The 20,669-nt window shown below is 36.3% G+C and overlaps 1 protein-coding gene and 1 long non-coding RNA gene across 3 annotated transcripts in view; one reads left to right on the forward strand and one right to left on the reverse strand.

Moving 5' to 3' along the window:
• The first annotated feature begins 6,142 nt into the window (after window positions 1–6,142).
• LOC134531759 (uncharacterized) lies at window positions 6,143–11,768 on the forward strand. The gene is made up of 2 exons (XR_010075084.1): window positions 6,143–9,418; window positions 10,021–11,768. It is a non-coding gene; the product is annotated as an uncharacterized LOC134531759 (long non-coding RNA).
• Window positions 11,766–20,669, reverse strand: part of LOC134531758 (uncharacterized) — a 33,508-nt gene continuing 24,604 nt past the window's right edge. For both annotated transcript variants that reach the window (XR_010075083.1, XM_063367633.1), the window contains exons 7-8: window positions 17,009–17,329; window positions 11,766–12,880 (exon numbers count right to left, since the gene is read on the reverse strand). Coding sequence is in view for 1 of the 2 variants with exons in the window: in XM_063367633.1 (XP_063223703.1) it covers window positions 12,737–12,880; window positions 17,009–17,329 (465 nt within the window). In the remaining variant the exon portion in view is untranslated. The remainder of the gene's footprint in view (window positions 12,881–17,008; window positions 17,330–20,669) is intronic.

Consider the following 20,669-nt stretch of genomic DNA (forward strand, 5'->3'; position numbering starts at 1 on the left):
CGGAAAATTTATTCAAATACTGTGTATTAAAAAAGTGCATGACATGGTATATTATTGTTTTATTTTGAAATAATTAACCCCAATTATTGCGAACACCATGGTAATATGCTTAAAAAATGTGTGAACTCTGGAGTGTATGAGAAGTTATTTCCAGGCCGGCCGTCGAATCGTCCGGTTTTAGGATCGAGTATAAATGACAGAACTTCGACTATCATCCCTTTTCTACGTGTGTCTAAAGCCAGCCAGAAGCGTGGAGAAATCCCCCTGAAAAGCCTGACTCGAATGACAATTGAAATGTTTTCCTAACTTAAATTAAACTAAGCTAAAGTGTGTGGGAAAGGGGCCAGTTTAAGGTAGGACCTAGGCGTGTCTCAGGGCAAACCCTATACACTAGAATAAATACCAATTATTTAAGTTAAATACAAATCGTCATATCTTGCGTTTAGGACCTTGTAGTTGGATTTTTATATTTCAGTTTTAAACGGAGAAATAAAATGGTTTTTTCAGGTCCTGAAATGGGCGGGTGAAGCTATTGCCTGCAAGGAAAACAGGGCACGCGATCTTGTTGCTGTCCGTCGGCATTAAAAGTGTCGGCCCAGACAAAAATTCTGAAAAGTATATTTTGTTAGGAAAAATTACAGCTTTCATTTGGTACATGGCTGATATTCGGCCAATACTTGGTATGAGTCCTGGAGTCGTTTTTATAAAATGCAAGTTTTTGAAATATGTACCTTCTTTGACCTTATATATTTTAAAGAATACTATTAATAAATACTATTTTTTTAGTTAAATACAAAGCGTCATATCTTGCGTTTAGGACCTTGTAGTTGGATTTTTATATTTCAGTTTTAAACGGAGAAATAAAATGGTTTTTTTAGGTCCTGTAATGGGCGGGTAAAGCTATTGCCTGCAAGGAAAACAGGGCACGCGATCTTGTTGCTGTCCGTCGGCATTAAAAGTGTCGGCCCAGACAAAAATTCTGAAACGTATATTTAGTTAAGAAACGTTACAGCTTTCATTTGGTACATGGTTGATATTCGGCCAATACTTGGTATGAGTCCTGGAGTCGTTTTAATATAATGCACGTTTTTGAAATATGTATATTTTTTGACCTTATTTAATTTAAAGAATACTATTAATAAATAATATTTATTTAGTTAAATACAAAGCGTCATATCTTGCGTTTAGGACCTTGTAGTTGGATTTTTATACTTCAGGTTTAATCGAAGAAATAAAATGGTTTTTTCAGGGCCTGTAATGGGCGGGTAAATCTATTGCCTACAAGGAAAACTGGGCGCGCGATCTTGTTGCTGTCCGTCGGCATTAAAAGTGTCGGCCCAGACAAAAATTATGATTAGTATATTTTGTTAAGAAATGTTACAGTTTTCATTTGGTACATGGCTTATGTTCGGCCAATACTTGGTATGAGTCCTGGAGTCGTTTTTATAAAATGCAAGTTTTTTAAATATGTACCTTTTTTGACCTTATATAATTTTTAGAATACTATTAATAAATATTCTTTTTTTAGTTTAATACAAAGCGTCATGTCTTGCGTTTAGGACCTTGTAGTTGTATTTTTATATTTCAGTTTTAAACGGAGAAATAAAATGGTTTTTTCAGGGCCTGTAATGGGCGGGTAAATCTATTGCCTGCAAAGAAAACTGGGCGCGCGATCTTGTTGCTGTCCGTCGGCATTAAAAGTGTCGGCCCAGACAAAAATTATGATTAGTATATTTTGTTAAGAAATGTTACAGCTTTCATTTGGTACATGGCTGATGTTCGGCCAATACTTGGTATGAGTCCTGGAGTCGTTTTTATAAAATGCAAGATTTTGAAATATGTACCTTCTTGACCTTATATAATTTAAGGAATACTATTAAAAAATACAATTTTTTTAGTTAATTACAAAGCATCATATCTTGCGTTTAGGACCTTGTAGTTGGATTTTCATATTTCAGTTTTAAACTGAGAAATAAAATGGTTTTTTCAGGTCCTGTAATGGGCGGGTGAAGCTATTGCCTGCAAGTAAAACAGGGCGCGAGATCTTGTTGCTGTCCGTCGGCATTAAAAGTGTCGGCCCAGACAAAAATTCTGAAAAGTATATTTTGTTAAGAAATGTTACAGCTTTCATTTGGTACATGGCTGATGTTCGGCCAATACTTGGTATGAGTCCTGGAGTCGTTTAAATATAATGCATGTTTTTGAAATATGTACTTTTTTTGAATTTAAATAATTTAAAAAATACTATTAATAAATACTATTTTTTTTGTTAAATACAAAGCGTCATATCTTGCGTTTAGGACCTTGCAGTTGGATTTTTATATTAACTGAGAAATAAAATTGTTTTTTTAGGTCCTGTAATGGCCGGGTGAAGCTATTGCCTGCAAGGAAAACAGGGCGCGCGATCTTGTTGCTGTCCGTCGGCATTAAAAGTGTCGGCCCAGACATAAATTCTGAAAAGTATATTTTGTTAAGAAATGTTACAGGTTTCATGTGGTACATGGCTGATGTTCGGCCAGTACTTGGTATGAGTCCTGGAGTCGTTTTTATAAAATGCAAGTTTTTGAAATATGTACCTTTTTTGACCTTATATAATTTATAGAATACTATTAATAAATATTCTTGGTTTTAGTTTAGTACAAAGCGTCATATCTTGCGTTTAGGACCTTGTAGTTGGATTTAAGTTTTAAACGGAGAAATAAAATGTTTTTCAGGTCCTGTAATGGGCGGGTGAAGCTATTGCTAGCAAGGAAAACAGGGCGCGCGATCTTGTTGCTGTCCGTCGGCATTAAAAGTGTCGGCCCAGACAAAAATTCTGAACAGTATATTTTGTTAAGAAACGTTACAGCTTTCATTTGGTACATGGCTGATATTCGGCCAATACTTGGTATGAGTCCTGGAGTCGTTTTAATATAATGCACGTTTTTGAAATATGTATATTTTTTGACCTTATTTAATTTAAAGAATACTATTAATAAATAATATTTATTTAGTTAAATACAAAGCGTCATATCTTGCGTTTAGGACCTTGTAGTTGGATTTTTATATTTCAGTTTTAATCGAAGAAATAAAATGGTTTTTTCAGGGCCTGTAATGGGCGGGTAAATCTATTGCCTACAAGGAAAACTGGGCGCGCGATCTTGTTGCTGTCCGTCGGCATTAAACGTGTCGGCCCAGACAAAAATTATGATTAGTATATTTTGTTAAGAAATGTTACAGGTTTTATTTGGTACATGGCTGATATTCGGCCAATACTTGGTATGAGTCCTGGAGTCGTTTTTATAAAATGCAAGTTTTTGAAATATGTACCTTTTTTGACCTTATATAATTTAAAGAATACTATTAAATAATACAATTTTTTTAGTTAAATACAAACCGTCATAACTTGCGTTTAAGACCTTGTAGTTGTATTTTTATATTTCAGTTTTTAACGGAGAAATAAAATGGTTTTTTCAGGTCCTGTAATGGGCGGGTGAAGCTATTGCCTGCAAGGAAAACAGGGCGCGCGATCTTGTTGCTGTCCGTCGGCATTAAAAGTGTCGGCCCAGAATAAAATTCTGAAAAGTATAATGTGTTAAGAAATGTTACAGCTTTCATTTGGTACATGCCTGATGTTCGGCCAATACTTGGTATGAGTCCTGGAGTCGTTTTTATAAAATGCAAGTTTTTGAAATATGTACCTTCTTTGACCTTAAATAATTTAAAGAATACTATTAATAAATAATATTTATTTAGTTAAATACAAAGCGTCATATCTTGCGTTTAGGACCTTTTAGTTGGATTTTTATATTTCAGTTTTAAACGGAGAAATAAAATGGTTTTTTCAGGGCCTGTAATGGGCGGGTAAATCTATTGGCTGCAAGGAAAACTGGGCGCGCGATCTTGTTGCTGTCCGTCGGCATTAAATGTGTTGGCCCAGAAAAAAATTCTGAAATGTATATTTTGTTAAGAAATGTTATAGCTTTCATTTGGTTCATGGCTGATGTTCGGCCAATACTTGGTATGAGTCCTGGAGTCGTTTTTATAAAATGCAAGTTTTTGAAATATGTACCTTTTTTGACCTTATATAATTTAAAGAATACTATTAAATAATACAATTTTTTTAGTTAAATACAAACCGTCATATCTTGCGTTTAAGACCTTGTAGTTGTATTTTTATATTTCAGTTTTAAACGGAGAAATAAAATGGTTTTTTCAGGGCCTGTAATGGGCGGGTAAATCTATTGGCTGCAAGGAAAACTGGGCGCGCGATCTTGTTGCTGACCGTCGGCATTAAATGTGTCGGCCCAGAATAAAATTCTGAAAAGTCTACTTTGTTAAGAAATGTTACAGCTTTCATTTGGTACATGACTGATGTTCGGCCAATACTTGGTATGAGTCCTGGAGTCGTTTTAATATAATGCACGTTTTTGAAATATGTATATTTTTTGACCTTATTTAATTTAAAGAAGACTATTAATAAATACTATTTTTTTTAGTTAAATACAAAGCGTCATATCTTGCGTTTAGGACCTTGTAGTTGGATTTTTATACTTCAGGTTTAATCGAAGAAATAAAATGGTTTTTTCAGGGCCTGTAATGGGCGGGTAAATCTATTGCCTACAAGGAAAACTGGGCGCGCGATCTTGTTGCTGTCCGTCGGCATTAAAAGTGTCGGCCCAGACAAAAATTATGATTAGTATATTTTGTTAAGAAATGTTACAGTTTTCATTTGGTACATGGCTTATGTTCGGCCAATACTTGGTATGAGTCCTGGAGTCGTTTTTATAAAATGCAAGTTTTTTAAATATGTACCTTTTTTGACCTTATATAATTTTTAGAATACTATTAATAAATATTCTTTTTTTAGTTTAATACAAAGCGTCATGTCTTGCGTTTAGGACCTTGTAGTTGTATTTTTATATTTCAGTTTTAAACGGAGAAATAAAATGGTTTTTTCAGGGCCTGTAATGGGCGGGTAAATCTATTGCCTGCAAAGAAAACTGGGCGCGCGATCTTGTTGCTGTCCGTCGGCATTAAAAGTGTCGGCCCAGACAAAAATTATGATTAGTATATTTTGTTAAGAAATGTTACAGCTTTCATTTGGTACATGGCTGATGTTCGGCCAATACTTGGTATGAGTCCTGGAGTCGTTTTAATATAATGCAAGTTTTTGAAATATGTACTTTATTTGAATTTAAATAATTTAAAGAATACTATTAATAAATACTATTTTTTTTGTTAAATACAAAGCGTCATATCTTGCGTTTAGGACCTTGTAGTTGGATTTTTATATTTCAGTTTTAAACTGAGAAATAAAATGGTTTTTTCAGGTCCTTTAATGGGCGGGTGAAGCTATTGCCTGCAAGTAAAACAGGGCGCGAGATCTTGTTGCTGTCCGTCGGCATTAAAAGTGTCGGCCCAGACAAAAATTCTGAAAAGTATATTTTGTTAAGAAATGTTACAGCTTTCATTTGGTACATGGCTGATGTTCGGCCAATACTTAGTATGAGTCCTGGAGTCGTTCTAATATAATGCAAGTTTTTGAAATATGTACTTTTTTTGAATTTAAATAATTTTAAGAATACTATTAATAAATACTATTTTTTTGTTAAACACAAAGCGTCATATCTTGGGTTTATGACTTTGTAGTTAGATTTATATATTTCAGTTTTAAATGGAGAAATAAAATGGTTTTTTTCAGGGCCTGTATTGGGCGGGTAAATCTATTGCCTGCAAGGAAAACTGGGCGCGCGATCCTGTTGCTGTCCGTCGGCATTAAAAGTGTCGGCCCAGACAAAAATTCTGAAAACTATTATTTGTTAAGAAATGTTACAGCTTTCATTTGGTACATGGCTGATATTCGGCCAATACTTGGTATGAGTCCTGGAGTTGTTATAATATAATACCATATTTTGAAATATATATCATATTTGACTTTTAAATAATTTTAACATTACGTATAAAAATTCACTTTTTTTTAATATTATTAACTAGCCTTAAGTTTTGCCTTTATGACTTCGTAGTTGTATTTTGGCTTACATTTTGTCTATTTTATGTTTGGGTAAATGTTTTTGAAACGCGAAAACTGTCATGGCCGCAATGTATGTGTGCGTCTGTTGCTGTTGCTGTTCAAATGCATAATTTTGACTCCGGTATGCGATACGTGTTTCGTTACCGCGTGAAGAATAACGCTAGTCGTCGATGGTGTTCGTAATCAGCCCGCAGGGCGGAGAGTTCAGTTCCGAGCGATAGTATCGCGGGCGCGGTGGAGTTCCAAGCGAAGCATCGAGTGGGTCCTTGGCGAAGGGAAGTGTGCGGCGGCGGAGTCCCGCGACGGAGGTCCACGAGGGGTGCTGCGGCGAGAGTTGCGCCAGAGGTGCGGCCCCGCGAGTTGTGCGGTGTGTAAAAACGAGTGATTGGGGAAGCAACATTTTAAACTGCAATTGATAATTTGGCATTTTTAGATTATTTGTTAGTGAAGTAAATAGTGGCAATAAATAAAACTGTGTGGTAGTAAAATCTTTAATTGGCCTATCCTTTACGAACCCGCGATCGTAACAATGTTTCATTTCAAATTTTCTCAACAGATCATATTGTTACGATTGGGAAGAAACTGGGTTCGTAAGGATAGCCCAATTGATTTAACGCAGGTTTATTTGTTACTAATATTTATATTACTAATTAAATCAACACTCTTAATGTTTGTTCACAAATTACTAAATATCTACTGAGTCCACTGTTCGCCCTCCTCACTGGAGCTAGGCTCGACAGTGGTTCGCCCCTTACTTCGCACCTGTCCACACACAGTCTCGCGCCACTCGGTCACACTAGCACGGTCCTGTCGCTCCGCGCCTGCGCCGCTCGCAAAGGTTGGTCTCTCACCCTCTTCGCTGAACTCGCACTTCACTTCCCCCTGCCGTAAGCCGGCTTCGCCGCTTTTATACCCTCTTACCGTCTTTCTGAAACTGACTGTAGTGGTTGTAACGTGTCGCGTCACTCCGGGCCGACCCGACACTCGAAGCCTCGAGAACGGCGGCTCGTTATTCTCGCCACTCCACGCGGCTGCCTCAGTAAGCCCGCGGAATTCTCAGCGTCGAGGAAGGAAGGCGCTGGGACAGGCGGGTGCTGAGGCCGGGCCGCTTTAAAACCCCAAAGATATGCGCGCGTGACGTCAGTGGCCGTGCGGGGCCTAGCCTTCCACGTTTGTTAGAATATCTTTGATATTATCCAATAGCGCTGATACATCACGCAAGTATTCATAGTTATAATCATTTGGGTGACTTCCAAAGATCAAAATTAACCTTTGGTAAATATATATTGGTAAGAAAACATGACCCAACAACAACTGCAATAAGTTATCGGAATAAACTTACTCCCTTCAGAAATAGCAATGACAAGACGAATATAATCTGCTAAGCGTGTAGGACCGAACCTTAAAATCTAATATTTAATGTATGCGAAACTCTCCACGGTTAGAAAATACAGTAAATTTATGGGCATTTTTAAAAAAGAAACTCCCTGAAAACGACGAGTACCTACTTAGTAATTTAAGATAAGTGGTACTTCGTAAAAGCATGCAGCATGTTGATTCGTGTTCAATGCAAGTGAAATCATTACCCGTTAATTTATGAAGATAAACGTATATTAACAAAGTTCCCTGAATAATTTGTAACAAGTGGACTTCGTAAAATTAAGGTGAAAATTTTTAACAGTGTTGAAGCAACTAGGGTGCCGCGAAAATAAGTTTCAGCCCTAAGGTATTGTGATTCACAACACTTGATAAAACTGTTGGACGAGTGCTATGGCTGCAACGTCGAGGAAATTCTAGAAAACCGGAAGACTGGTAGAGAAATGTAGGGTTCATGACTCACCTCCTGTAGTGAACTCTGAACAACTCGGGACCGGACTTTATGCTCACGAGTCGTCACGTTGGAGGTGGACTAGAACCCATGGCCCTACCCCAATAAGAACGGAGTCTCAGGAAGCATGGTGACAGGGTTTTGTGAAGGGCGAAGGATTACAATGAAACGTATGCTAATGCTGCACACAGCGCGAGTTTTCTTTCAGGGGGGAAAACACCCTGAAATTTATAAACAGTCTATGAAAGAATGTCCCAGTTTCAATGGTATATTATAACAATTTAATTTAGATTATTTACAACAAATCATAGGTACCTACATTGAATTGAAAGTAAATTAACTTAGTTTTTATTACAAATGTTCAACATGTACACCTTTATAATAGTTATAGGGCACACAACCAACCTGAAGTCCAATTTTTGGAAGATAGATGTTCGGAGTAATGGAAGAAATAGCCTCTACAATTCTTAGTCTCAACTCTGACAAATCATTAGGTAGCGGCGGAACGAAAACACGATCTATTATAAACCCCCAAAGGGGGAAAAAAAAAAATCGCATGGCAGGTAAACGTAAGAGGCCCGCGAAAAATAGCTCTGTCGTCTCGACCATTATGACCAATTCGATGGTCTGGGACTTCAACAGTTAAACTTTAAACGAAACGCACGTTGAACTGGAATACAGATTCACTCTTAGCAAATTGCAGAACCAAAAACGCTTTACGTTCAGGAGTCACCATTTTGCATAAGTTGCGCTGCAAGCTAGAAAAAAAAACAGAGCAGTACTCACACAAGTGCTGAACTAAAACTGTTTTAGTTACTCTGTAATTGTGACCTTGATCCAAAAATCTACAACGCTTAAAGTTGATGCTATTAGAATTTATAACTGGGACATTCTTTTCCAGACATACTATATTTTACATATGTGTGGGGGGAAGGTTTAGATACTCCAAAATATTGTTATATGAATGCTAGGAGGCAAGGCTTGGATGCATGCCAGGTACCTGAGCGGGCCTATCAGCGAGTCTGGCTGCGGCCCCGCACGGGCGCTGACTTCACGCATGCCAGGCGTGTCCGGCCGGATTACAAGGGTCTGGCTAATCATCCTCCTCCGCTTCCCGCTCCACACTGACCTGCCTCCGACTACTGTCACTGACACTTTAATTGACCTGGGAATTCCGCTGGTTTTTCGTGACAGCTACTCGGAGTGGCGCGAATAAACGCCGCCTTTCTGGACTTTTAGGGCGTCGGGTCGGCCCGGAATGACGCGACTCGTCACAGCCGCTCTCGTCCCTTCGAGGACACAGTGGGGACATAAGCGACGACGCCAGCCTCCGCGGGAGTTCCGCCCGCGAGTTGAAGGGAAGTGCGACATGGGCGAAGAGGGTGAGAGACCGCCTCGAGGGCGGCGCGACGAGGAGCGACGGGACCGTGAGTGCGACTGAGTGGCGCGAGACTGTGTGTGTGTGGACAGGCCGTGGTAAGGAGTGCATCACTGTCGAGCCTAGCTAGCTCCAGTGAGGAGTGCGAACTGTGGAACTTGACAGACATCGAGGGACTTGCGAATAAACAATTTTAAGTGTAAGTGAATGGTGATCAGAAATATTTAAGTAAAATTATTTATTAGTAATGTAAATATTAGTAATTAATAAAACTGTAATATAACTTAATTGTGCTATCCCTTACGAACCCAGCTTATCCCACTTTATTTGTAATATTTTGACATCAGAAGTGGGATAGCCTCTAATTAAAGGATTTAGGATTAATTTATAGTTAATTAAATAAATAGAATTTAGATTTTCGAGATTGCAATTAGTTTTAGGAACTGTAATTAGTTTTTAGTGTAGTTTTAGTGAAGTTAGTTGAAGGTTATATTAGGATGTAGGTCACATTATAGCATAGTTCATAGAACAGTAGTTATAGTGACAGGCAAGAAAGATGGCTGCCGACGAACTTAATGAGGTGTTTTATTGCAGTGTTATTGTTGAGTGGTTACGTTGATCTTCCTCGGAAGAGTATGTAATGAGAAACAAGTATGGACACTCACAATGAACTAGTGACAAATGTATTTACAAGAGACCGATTATAATTTATAATGGCAAATCTTCATTTATGTGACAATGACAACATTGATAAAAAAGACAAGTTTGCAAAAGTTAATTCTTTTTTTTTTTCATTTTCAGAACTCAACAACAATTTCACACAGAATGCACCACATTCTGAAAATCACAATGTTGATGAAACAGTGGTGCCATATTTTGGGAAGAATGGATGCAAGCAGTTTATAAAAGGCAAACTTAGACAATATGGGGTATAAGCTTTGGTCAGGGGCTACCATGACAGGTTACACTGTGTGGATGGATCCTTACCAAGGTGCTAAATCTAGTACATCTACAGAATACAAACATATGGGCTTGGGAGCTAGTGTTGTCCTTAAGTATGTTGATGTGTTGAGAACCACAGGACAGTACAAGTTTCACATATTCAGTGATGTTTTTACCTCAGTTCCATTACTTTCAGAACTACGTAAGATAAATATTTGTGCTACTGGCACAATAAGAGAAAATAGAGTCAGAAACAGCCCTCTTACACATTCTAACATCCTGAAGAAAACACCCCTAGCCGAAACAAAAATGGAACGAAGTGAAGATATCGTAACTAAATGTATGACAATAGAGTTGTAACAGTTGCCTCAAATTCTCTTTCAGCCAACCCTATTCACACAGTAAGCAGGTATTCCCAAAGAGAGAAGAGTCAGAATCATTAACCCCACACACACATTTACAATAAAAATATGGGTGGTGTTGACAGAGTTGATCAGAATATCAGTCGGTACAGAATACAGAATTCGAACACGAGGGAAAAAAAAAAAGGCATTTGTAGCCTGATCTCTCACTGCATTGATGCAGATGAGAAAAATGCCTGGCAACTCCATCGACATGCCAAGAGTGAACTTGATCATTTGGCATTCCGGAGGAGGTTAGCTGTTTCCATTATTGAGAAGAATGCCAAACCAACAAAGTAAGAGGGAGGCCTTCCAGGACTGAACATGAAGATTCATGATTGGATAGGAAAAATCATCACTGGGTAGTCCCTCAAGAGAAGCAAACACGCTGTAGACTGTGCCAGATGAGAGCAACTACACAATGTGTGAAATGTGTTGTTTGTATTTACGTTAAATAGTTTTCAAAACTATCATACTGTAAAATAATTTTCAGAATTTATCACCTTTTTTTTTTATAGAAACATGATAACATTGTTTATCTTTGATATGGATTGTTAAAAAAATTCATTTGTTTACAACACCTATTGGACTAGTGTACTAAATATAGTACAGCATGTGTATGTGTGAGACTGGTTTACTAAATTTAGTACAGCTAAGAACACCTAAATAGGTGCTATTTTATTATTTCAACAACAAATATAACATTGCCATTGCATAAACATTCATTCAATAGATATGATTTGTTTGAATAAACATAAAATATTTTATAGTCCAATCTGGGTTAATTTTCTTTTCTAAATATTAGTTTAAACTTAAGATCTCGTCTGCAGTGTGGTATTTAGAGGTAAACACACAACATAAATCAGGGAAATCGGGGAACCAATCTACAAAGAATGTAAGCTTGTAGCAAACCTGTAAAAATACTTGAATTAGGCTTGCAGTGTAAGCTTGACACACCAAGCTTAATTCAAGCCTGCTTTGAACCATGAACCATTACTGCAAGCTTGATGCAAACTTGTCGTGGCCCAGGGCCAGGCATGTACGCCAATTCGAAACCCCCCATCCACGACAATATTATAAACAAGTCTTAAGCATGAAAATAATTGTAGTTACTATGTTTTGTACTTCTTATTATGCAGTAATTTGTTTGCAGTGTGCTGGTTTTTATAGTACTCTAACAAATATTTCATTAAATGGTTTCAATTTTATGGATCAGTCATGTTATTACCATAAATAAGTTGTACAAATTAAGTAAATGAATTAACATGTAAAAGGAACACAGCATTACACTAAAAAATCATTGTTGCAGACTTCATAATAAAAGAAGCTTTTACAAAAGTTTTATTTTTGTAGCTATAAAATAATACTTTAATGCAAATGGTACAGCTTTTATTGGTACATATATGTAAATATTCTTGTTAAACAACAGAAAAGAAAATGTATTTCTGACAAAATTTCAAGCAAAATATGTTTAAACATAAAAATCTGCTTGTAGGCAGAGAGTATGGTAAGAAACTATTGAAATTTATTTAGTCATAATTGAATTTACAATTTTTAAATTTTATAACATTTAAAATTACAGCCACCTTTGTTAGTTCAGACATCAGTTGGATAGATGTTGCATTCTAATATGAACGTTTAAATAAATTTGGTGGAAATATTAGCTTGTTTTCCTTATTCAAGGAATTTGCTTCATCATTGTTATGTGAAAGTTTTATTGCTTATGCAATATACCCAACTGGCCATGGTGGTCTTCCATTTATTTTATTTTATGACAAGAGTTAATCAGTTGTAAAATTGAAGGCAGGTATATGAACTGATAGTAGTATTTTTAAAAAAAGCTTAAACTTATTAATGGTTAACATTTTGTTTCTTGCTAATACAATATGTAAGCAGCATACAAGAGGATCTCAAAGATGGACTAAAAAATTGGTACACTGAACATTGATATTCAATTCTTATTTTTTTTTACCTTACAAAAAGTCAACCTTAATTATTTTCTAAATTGCCTAATATATAAAATTAGTTTGAATTCGACCATTATCATATCAAAATTTTAGCAACATACTACCTGTAAAATGATTCACTTACAGCATGTAAATAAAGAATAATAAAACAAACAATAAGTTAACAGACAAAGCCACACAAAAAAAACTGAAAAGAACTGATAGGCATTATTTATCATTTTTATATAATTTCAATAAATTACGAAAACGTAGTATCTTCTGACGGACAGTTGTTACATCTTCCGACTTGTAATTTTCACGTATAGAAACTAACATGTATTCCAAGTATTTTACTATATTCTCTTGAACATCCTGGAAAAAAAAATTAAAGGCTGACAAACAATTCTTGCACATTATACATAGCACAGTGAAAGATTCCTTTGGGTGGATAACTGGCCACCAGGTCATATTACTGCGCTGCCAGTAATTTCAGTTTGCTCATAACTTACTGTTACTGTTGGTTTTCATTTCAGATAGTGCTTATCCTATTTTATAGCGGGTTATCATTTCACACTTCGCGGGCGCATTACTGTGATCGAGATTATGAATTTGTGCAATTTTTTTTTATTTGTATTTATTATGGATGGGCTAATTATATCCTCAAAGCCTCAAATATCATCAAACCCTTAGTATTCAAATAAAAATAATAAAAGAAATAAAATAAATTAAAGCATTCAACACTCATAACTCTGAAGGTTACAAGGTCAGTATATTTCATCATACCTGTTACCATTCCCCAAGTATTGTACTTTCAGAATGTAATTATATAAATAAAATTTACAATATTGATTCTGGAAACTTTTTTCATGAATATACAGTAAAAGGGTTAAATGTTTCAACACCAAAGTTAATATTTTTAATTTATTATACATTATTTTATTTTGAACTCTTGAGACTTAGATTCGGATTCAAGGGGTATATTCAAAGAACTCTTTGGGATTAAAATTCAAGAAAATTGGGATTCGACCCAACATTAATATCCATATAGAGAAGCTTATTAAATTTTTAAAAATATCACTGGGCCGTATGTTATTCTACTTTGGCATTCCTGATAAAACGAAACTGACATTAGATAGTCCGGTAAAATTGCTGATTCGGCATAGCAGTGGTCCTGAATACGCCACAATAAAGAATTTGCACTGTAATACTGTTCAAAACTGGAAATAATACACAACAGTGCACCGTGTGCAGGATATCTGAAAGCTTGGTGACTTGAGAATGAATGTGTTAGAGATGTAAAGTCTCGTCAACCATGAGGGGTGAAGGGGTGTGGATGGAGCACTGATGGACTGCATGGGTGGGGTAAATTGGAGTACCCTGAGAAAACCAATTGGTTCACGATATGTATAATTTACCACACGCGAAAAACCATCCGTTTGATCCCGCCGGGAATTGAACCCAGATCACCTTAGAGGGAGGCAAAAGATCTAACCACTCATCAAAGTAACGAGCATATGCATAATTTCATTTTTTTTGTGGCGGGAGATGGAATAAAACTACATTCTTGCTTTTCTTTAGCTTGTATGTCGAAAATGTGAAGCCAAAGTGGTATTAGCTGCCCTTGTTTAAGGACATATCCAACAGTCACAAAAAGTACAGATACCCTACATGGAGAGAAATTGCAGTATGACCCCTTCCCTTACTCACACCACTCTCATCCCCTCCTTATCACACTCTTGAGATAACTGACAGTGTCCATATGTCCAGATCTTTAAACTTTTAATTATTAGCAGAGTGCAAGGTCAGTTTGTTTTGTTTCGGAGTGCACACTCCATTGAAGTAAAATACTATGTAGTATGTTACGAACATTCTTTGAAATCTCAAACTCGAATACACATTAAACTCGCCTAATGTAAAACGATTTATCTGGGACTTCAATATTGACAGAATACCCAGATTTTCGAAGTTTTATCATATGTTGTTCAAGATTCAAAATACTGACAGTTCCTTACACATATTAAAAACCCAGTCAGTCCTTTCCTTTAGAACAATAATAGAAAAAAAAGGCCATTGATAAAGAAGGAGCATAGGAGGAGAGAAAGCAGTACTTTCCAAGTACCTGAGTAAAATTACGACATGTGTTGTGAACTCTGATCTTAATAGTATTCCTTTGATCAAACTCAACTCAACTCAACTTGGACAAATAGGCACGTCTACTCTTGGCCCACAAGTGCTCCCATTTGGGCAGCACTACATTTCCAGTTACTGGACTATTCCTTCGTCACACTGGCTATCTAGACACTGTTGGTGCTATTGATGGTGATAGATGAAACAAGAACAACTTCCAGATATTCCTGGCTCATGTAAATGCTTTTATGATTTAAACTTACTAAAAACTGGGGCATTGAAATATAAGGAAATACATACAGAGCCAAACAAAGCTACCGCTTAAAACAGGACTGAATTAAAAAAAAAAAGTGAGAGAGTATTTCAGTACTCCCCACGATGTGTAACATTTAAACTCAGCATCTATCAATTTAATGTGTTCTCAGGTTGCAAATAAATATAAAATACAAAACTCGGACATGAAATTTAACGTAGAATTGTTCAAAATGATGCAGTGTGTGATAAATATATGAAAATTGTGTTTTCAATTACCGTGTTTTATAGCATAATCGTCGCACATTTTATACTAAAAACTAATTTGAAAAGTAGGGGTGCGACGTTTATGTGAGAAAAAAAATTTTTGTTAGGGAAAGTTATTCATAAAAACAAAACCCATTCATGGAAAGTACGTTTATTTCAAAAGTAAAATATAAAAGAGCACGCCAAACAATTTAAATTAATAAGTCATGCAACAAAAACCTTTCTTCAACTTTAAATAGAAAAACAAAAACCTTGACCCAAATGCGAGCCCGAACGAATGCATAACTATCGTCGTAGTAGACAAATACCACGAAAGAGTGCGGGCCATCAGATGTAGTTAACTCGGCACTCGAGAGAGAGTGCGCGTTGCATGCAATCGGCGAGAGATCGATATTGGACTACGTGTGCGCGCTCTATACGGGAAGCAACATAACCAAACATGAATGATGCCATCTAGCGCTGGCTACATTTTTATAAGTGGTACACCGTGGCGAAGCAGACGAACAGATAGAGGTTAAAACGTTTAAAAAGTCTTAAAAAAAATTTACACATCAGACAACTTCGTATTTCCATTAATTAAATAAGTAAGTGGTAATGTCCGAATAAATATTAGATTTCTACTGTAAAATACATTGTTTTATACAGAAAAAAAAACACCCACACAAAGCGCTCGGAATTTAATAGCGGGACCAAAAACATCATGCGACATTTACGCGAGAGGTTTTTTAATCCAAATTTTGACGCCCTAAAATATAGGTGTGACAATTATGCGCAAGCGACGATTATGCGATAAAAGAGGGTATATTTTTTGACGCAATTCACTTGTAGTTTCCACACCTGTCACTAGAATTCGCTGCTTGTGCAGCTACGTCGACTATCAAATCATTCAATTTGCAGAGTGAAAGGTCAAATTAGGTAATGAAACGGCTCTGATAAAAGTGAAAGAAAAGAAAAAAAAAAAAAAAACCAACTAAACCCCTGTTTTGGACCCTGATTTTATTAAAATACTGCTCAAGTTGTTAAAATTAATTAGATAATATGTACTATACAGTTTCCCTATCTATAAACTTTGGTTCATGCCATCCACCAAAGATGGCAGCACTGTGGTTACACATTTCCGTTCCATGCAACTTCCATTCCATTCATGAAATTACTACTGCCAAATGCCGTACACAGAGAGCTAAGATGTTTACACATCATAAAATATAAAATTAAAAAGTAGCGGATGAATCAGCTCAAAGTAAGTGATAAATCATTGGAATGTGCGTTTATTAATGGCAGAATTAAATTATTCATTTGGTTAATAATACTAAAAATCTAATAAAGCCTTGAGAAAAACATTAATATAGCATTATATTCAAACAAACAAAACATTAATCAAGTAAAAAATAACAATGAAAAAAAAAAGAAGGAAAAAAGATGGATAAATCTCTCAGATGTTAACTTTTGGTCATTTCTGAGGTCAATTTATTAAAGATAGATGAGGGGTTAATCTGTGAGATAAAGATGCAAGAAAATATATTTTGTGGAGGAAATGGGAATACACAGAATAAATTCCTTGGCACCTGCAACTTCTGCCACATGCAAAATATGGGTTTGACACCACTGGGGATCAAACATGAGTAACATCACAAGAGGGGGGAACAACCAACATGGTCTCAAACAAAAATTTTTTAAAGAAATAATTAAATAAGGTTTGGCAATGATGACAAACTACTTCTTAAATGCCTAATACAAGCATTAAGCTTAAAAATATGAGCATTACATTCTTTAAATACATTACCATTAAGAAATAAGTATTTGTCAATCAGAACTCAGTTTTGTGTAACAACCTAACAACTGCTGTACATTTACCTGCGTGACAGAATTCTTCACGATAACGGTGTACATCATATCCACCATAACATTAAAACTGAACAAACACATCTCCTGGGTGCGGTGACTGTTGGCAAGAATCAGTTGCACAATGTCCGAAACAGTGACGGGTAGTTCAGGCGCATCAACTTCCTGCCTGTGCTCTAACGTCCGGAAGCACTGGCAGACAATTCGGTACGCAAGGTGAAGGCCAACCTGACAACACCTGTCGCACAGAGTGAACAGCTTCTTGCAGAGGACCGCGAGGTCCTGAATTTGATCTTCTAATCCTTCAAAGGCAAGCTCACTCACGTGCCACGCCTGTGAACAATACATCAATTACTATTTCAGATGTTTTTGTGGACACACACCATTGCTGATTACACCGTACGTCATACAAAATCTAAAGAACAGACAAAAAAAAAAGAATAAACACACAGAAAAAAGAATAAACACACACAAAAAAAAGTCAAAATCAGCTAATGTCAAAAAATTAAAAGACATAGACAGATCAGAAAATTCAGTGGAAGGAATTAGACAAAAATAATAAAACACAGATGGTGACATTGGGCCAGAGCTTGTACTACACAGTGACCAACAGACGAACCCAACCATGATACTTAACAGAATGTGGCCAACACAACGACAGGTTGGGAACAGATCTCAGTTCCTGAAATTTAACAACTGTTATCTTAGGAAGCCAACTGTGTTTGTTTGTGCAGTCATAGTTGTAGTGTCTAGAATACCGTATTTACTCGCATATAGGTCGCGGCAATTTTACCAGATTTGATGGGAGAAAAATGAAGTGTAACCTATATGTGAAGAAATTTTTTTTTAAATTTTTGAGGAATTTTTTTTGCAATACAGTAGAATCCCGCCGATGCGACCCCCCTCTGATGCGTCCATTCCGTTTATACAACCGTTTTTTGAGAAACAGTGAAAAATTTGAGCAGAGAAAGTCGAAAATTTGAGTAAAATCGGTTGAAAAATAAGTCTGTTACACTTTGTTGGGCGCTATGTGTTCACGTTTATCTTGGTGAGAGCTGTACTGTAAGCAGGCAAGCATACAAAAGACGGCTAAAAATATACACCACCCCTCTAGACTGTCCACGCGGCAGTGTCTAGCCGAGCTCGGCGTGTCCACTATCGCACGAAAAGCCGTCTCAGCTGTCATGTTATCTTACCCGCCCGCACGAAAAGCCGCTGTGGTAACTTCTGCGAGAGCGTAAGAAACTCGTCACGCCAGGCGTCATACGTGACGTGACGCTTACCTCTCCCATCCCCTGCTAATTCTTCAAGAGCCACAAGCCATTTAAAAACACCCCCCCCCCTTTTACAACTAACATTTCAACACATTCCCTCCCTTATTTCAACCTTCTGCGTGAGAAACTGTCAGCATCCTCCTCCCCTACCACACCGCGTGCGGCAAAAGCCAGGTTGTATAGTCCATTCTCGGTAAAATAAATATTTTTATGGGCTTATACGACTGTCCTTCGCCGTTAATAAGTGTTTTTTTCTTTTTTTTTTTACGCTGTGAAGGGTCGTGGAAAAGATAATTGCTTGAGCTATCAAAATAAACATCGCTGATGGCAAGGGCGGAAGCGCATCCTGTCGGTCTGTCGCTGTGATTATCTACTCCAAAAACTAACTTGACTTCAATTTTCTATATTCGGTTATTACGAGTACTTGTTACAACAATTTATCACGCCATTATCAGCTCTCGTAGTAGCGGAGTTTTACAAGACCCGTTAACTCTTTCGTGCACTGCGCGCCGGCCGTTCGCATCATTAAATTACTGGTGCGACCTATATGGGGGGAATCTTAAATACCAAATTCAAGACCTCAAATTATGGGTGCGACCTATATGCGAGTAAATACGGTTTCTGTTTTGTTACATTGCTGGATTCACCTGTGCTTCTGTGTGTTGTGTGTGTGACATATAAGCTGTAAGGTTAATTGAAATCTGTGTCGCAGATGTTAAAAGTATAAGACACAAACCCTTTACAAAAGTCAAGACATATTATTAAATTATATTAACTTTTTACATTAGTTGTATCAGTAGTTTGTGGGACTAGTGGCATGCTTTTTAAATACACATCACTCACAAGTAAGTAAAGTACGGTGTAAGGTAAAAATATGCCATGGTAGGAGGAAGGGATAGGGTTACAATGGAGTAGCATCGCATAGCCCCCGGACGTCAGTTTTATAAAGTAAATGGACATCGGGTAAACTTGATAAGGACACCTAGTGGTGCAGTGTTAAAAGTGATTCCAAAACTGAACAAACTAAAGTGATCCTATACTCAAAAAAATATAGCTAGGAGATACAACTAGCAAGTTAATTAAATGCAACAGAAAGAGTTCCTAGAAAATTTAATTAATTACCTATAGCAAGTGTTATCAAAATAATCACATTGTACTTACAGACATGAAAAATGTTATTTCCACGAAGACTTTAGTTTTTGTTATATTAAGCATTAAAAAATGTAAAAATTTTGAACTGCTGTAAACAATGAATATAAGTGTTTATTGCCGGAAAGTTTGTGATGACATAGAACTTCTACCATTGTTTTATCATAAGCAACAGAAGTGTGAATATGTATTGCTCAGAATAAAGTGAAAGTAAGCTGTAAAAACTGATTGTTTGTGAATCTTAAACTAAAAGCATGCTTTGGTAATATACTTTTCGTATACAAGATCTTCACACAAATCTGCAAAAACATTACCCTGACTCAATATACCATAACCAAAATTACAAATTTACCGACAAATCTTTAAACTGTATGCACTAAAACACTATCTGGAAAAAAAATGTGTTGAAAGTCTGGGTGATGACATACTGGAGCATGACATTTACTATCATTGAGGAATTTTCATGACTTTTCCAGGTTTAAAAGTAAGTTTCTTAACCATTTTCAATTTCCCTGACTTTCCAGTATGTGGACATCCTGTGTAAACACATGTAGTTATTACTTCAAAAATACCCACACCAGTTTTAAACTGAAAGTAGAGTTAGGTCAAAAGTGAAATCAAGCATTTTTGTATATACTCCTTAAGAGTGCCATTGTAATTAGTGTTGTAATTAAGATTCAGTTCCTCAGTTGTCTTTTACAACTGGAGGGTCTACATATTTTTAATCTTTGCAAATTATTTTATTGCATAGTAAAAGATAAGTGAAACATAGAATAATGTAAGTTAAAATTGTAAAGAACATGTAATTTGTTCAAATAGATGCTTAAATTTGAAAACCAACATATAACTAGCATTATGCTGCTACCTAGAATGAAATATAGAAACTATCAGCTCTTGTGCTGCTGCCAAGACTAAAGCTAATTTGCTGCATTGCTGTTTCTGTGATAAAATTATTTTTATGTTGTACATATTTTATACATATTTTAGGCTTTTTTTTTTTTTTTTAAGTGACTGAACATATAATGAAGTGCTAAAACATAGCGCAAGTCTTTAAAATATTATTTTCAGCTTAACACAAAAATAGTTTTTTTGTATATCCTTCACTATTTGTGTCCATCTAAGTTATTTCCACCGCTAATTGTCGCAGCATGGTGCAAGTCTCATTATAATATTTACGTACTCACTTTCTAGTATTATTTTGAAAAATTTTGCAGACTGGTATAAAATTATGTGTATATGTATATTATTTG

Source organism: Bacillus rossius, chromosome 5, assembly GCF_032445375.1.
Source record: "Bacillus rossius redtenbacheri isolate Brsri chromosome 5, Brsri_v3, whole genome shotgun sequence".
NCBI lineage: Eukaryota > Metazoa > Arthropoda > Insecta > Phasmatodea > Bacillidae > Bacillus > Bacillus rossius.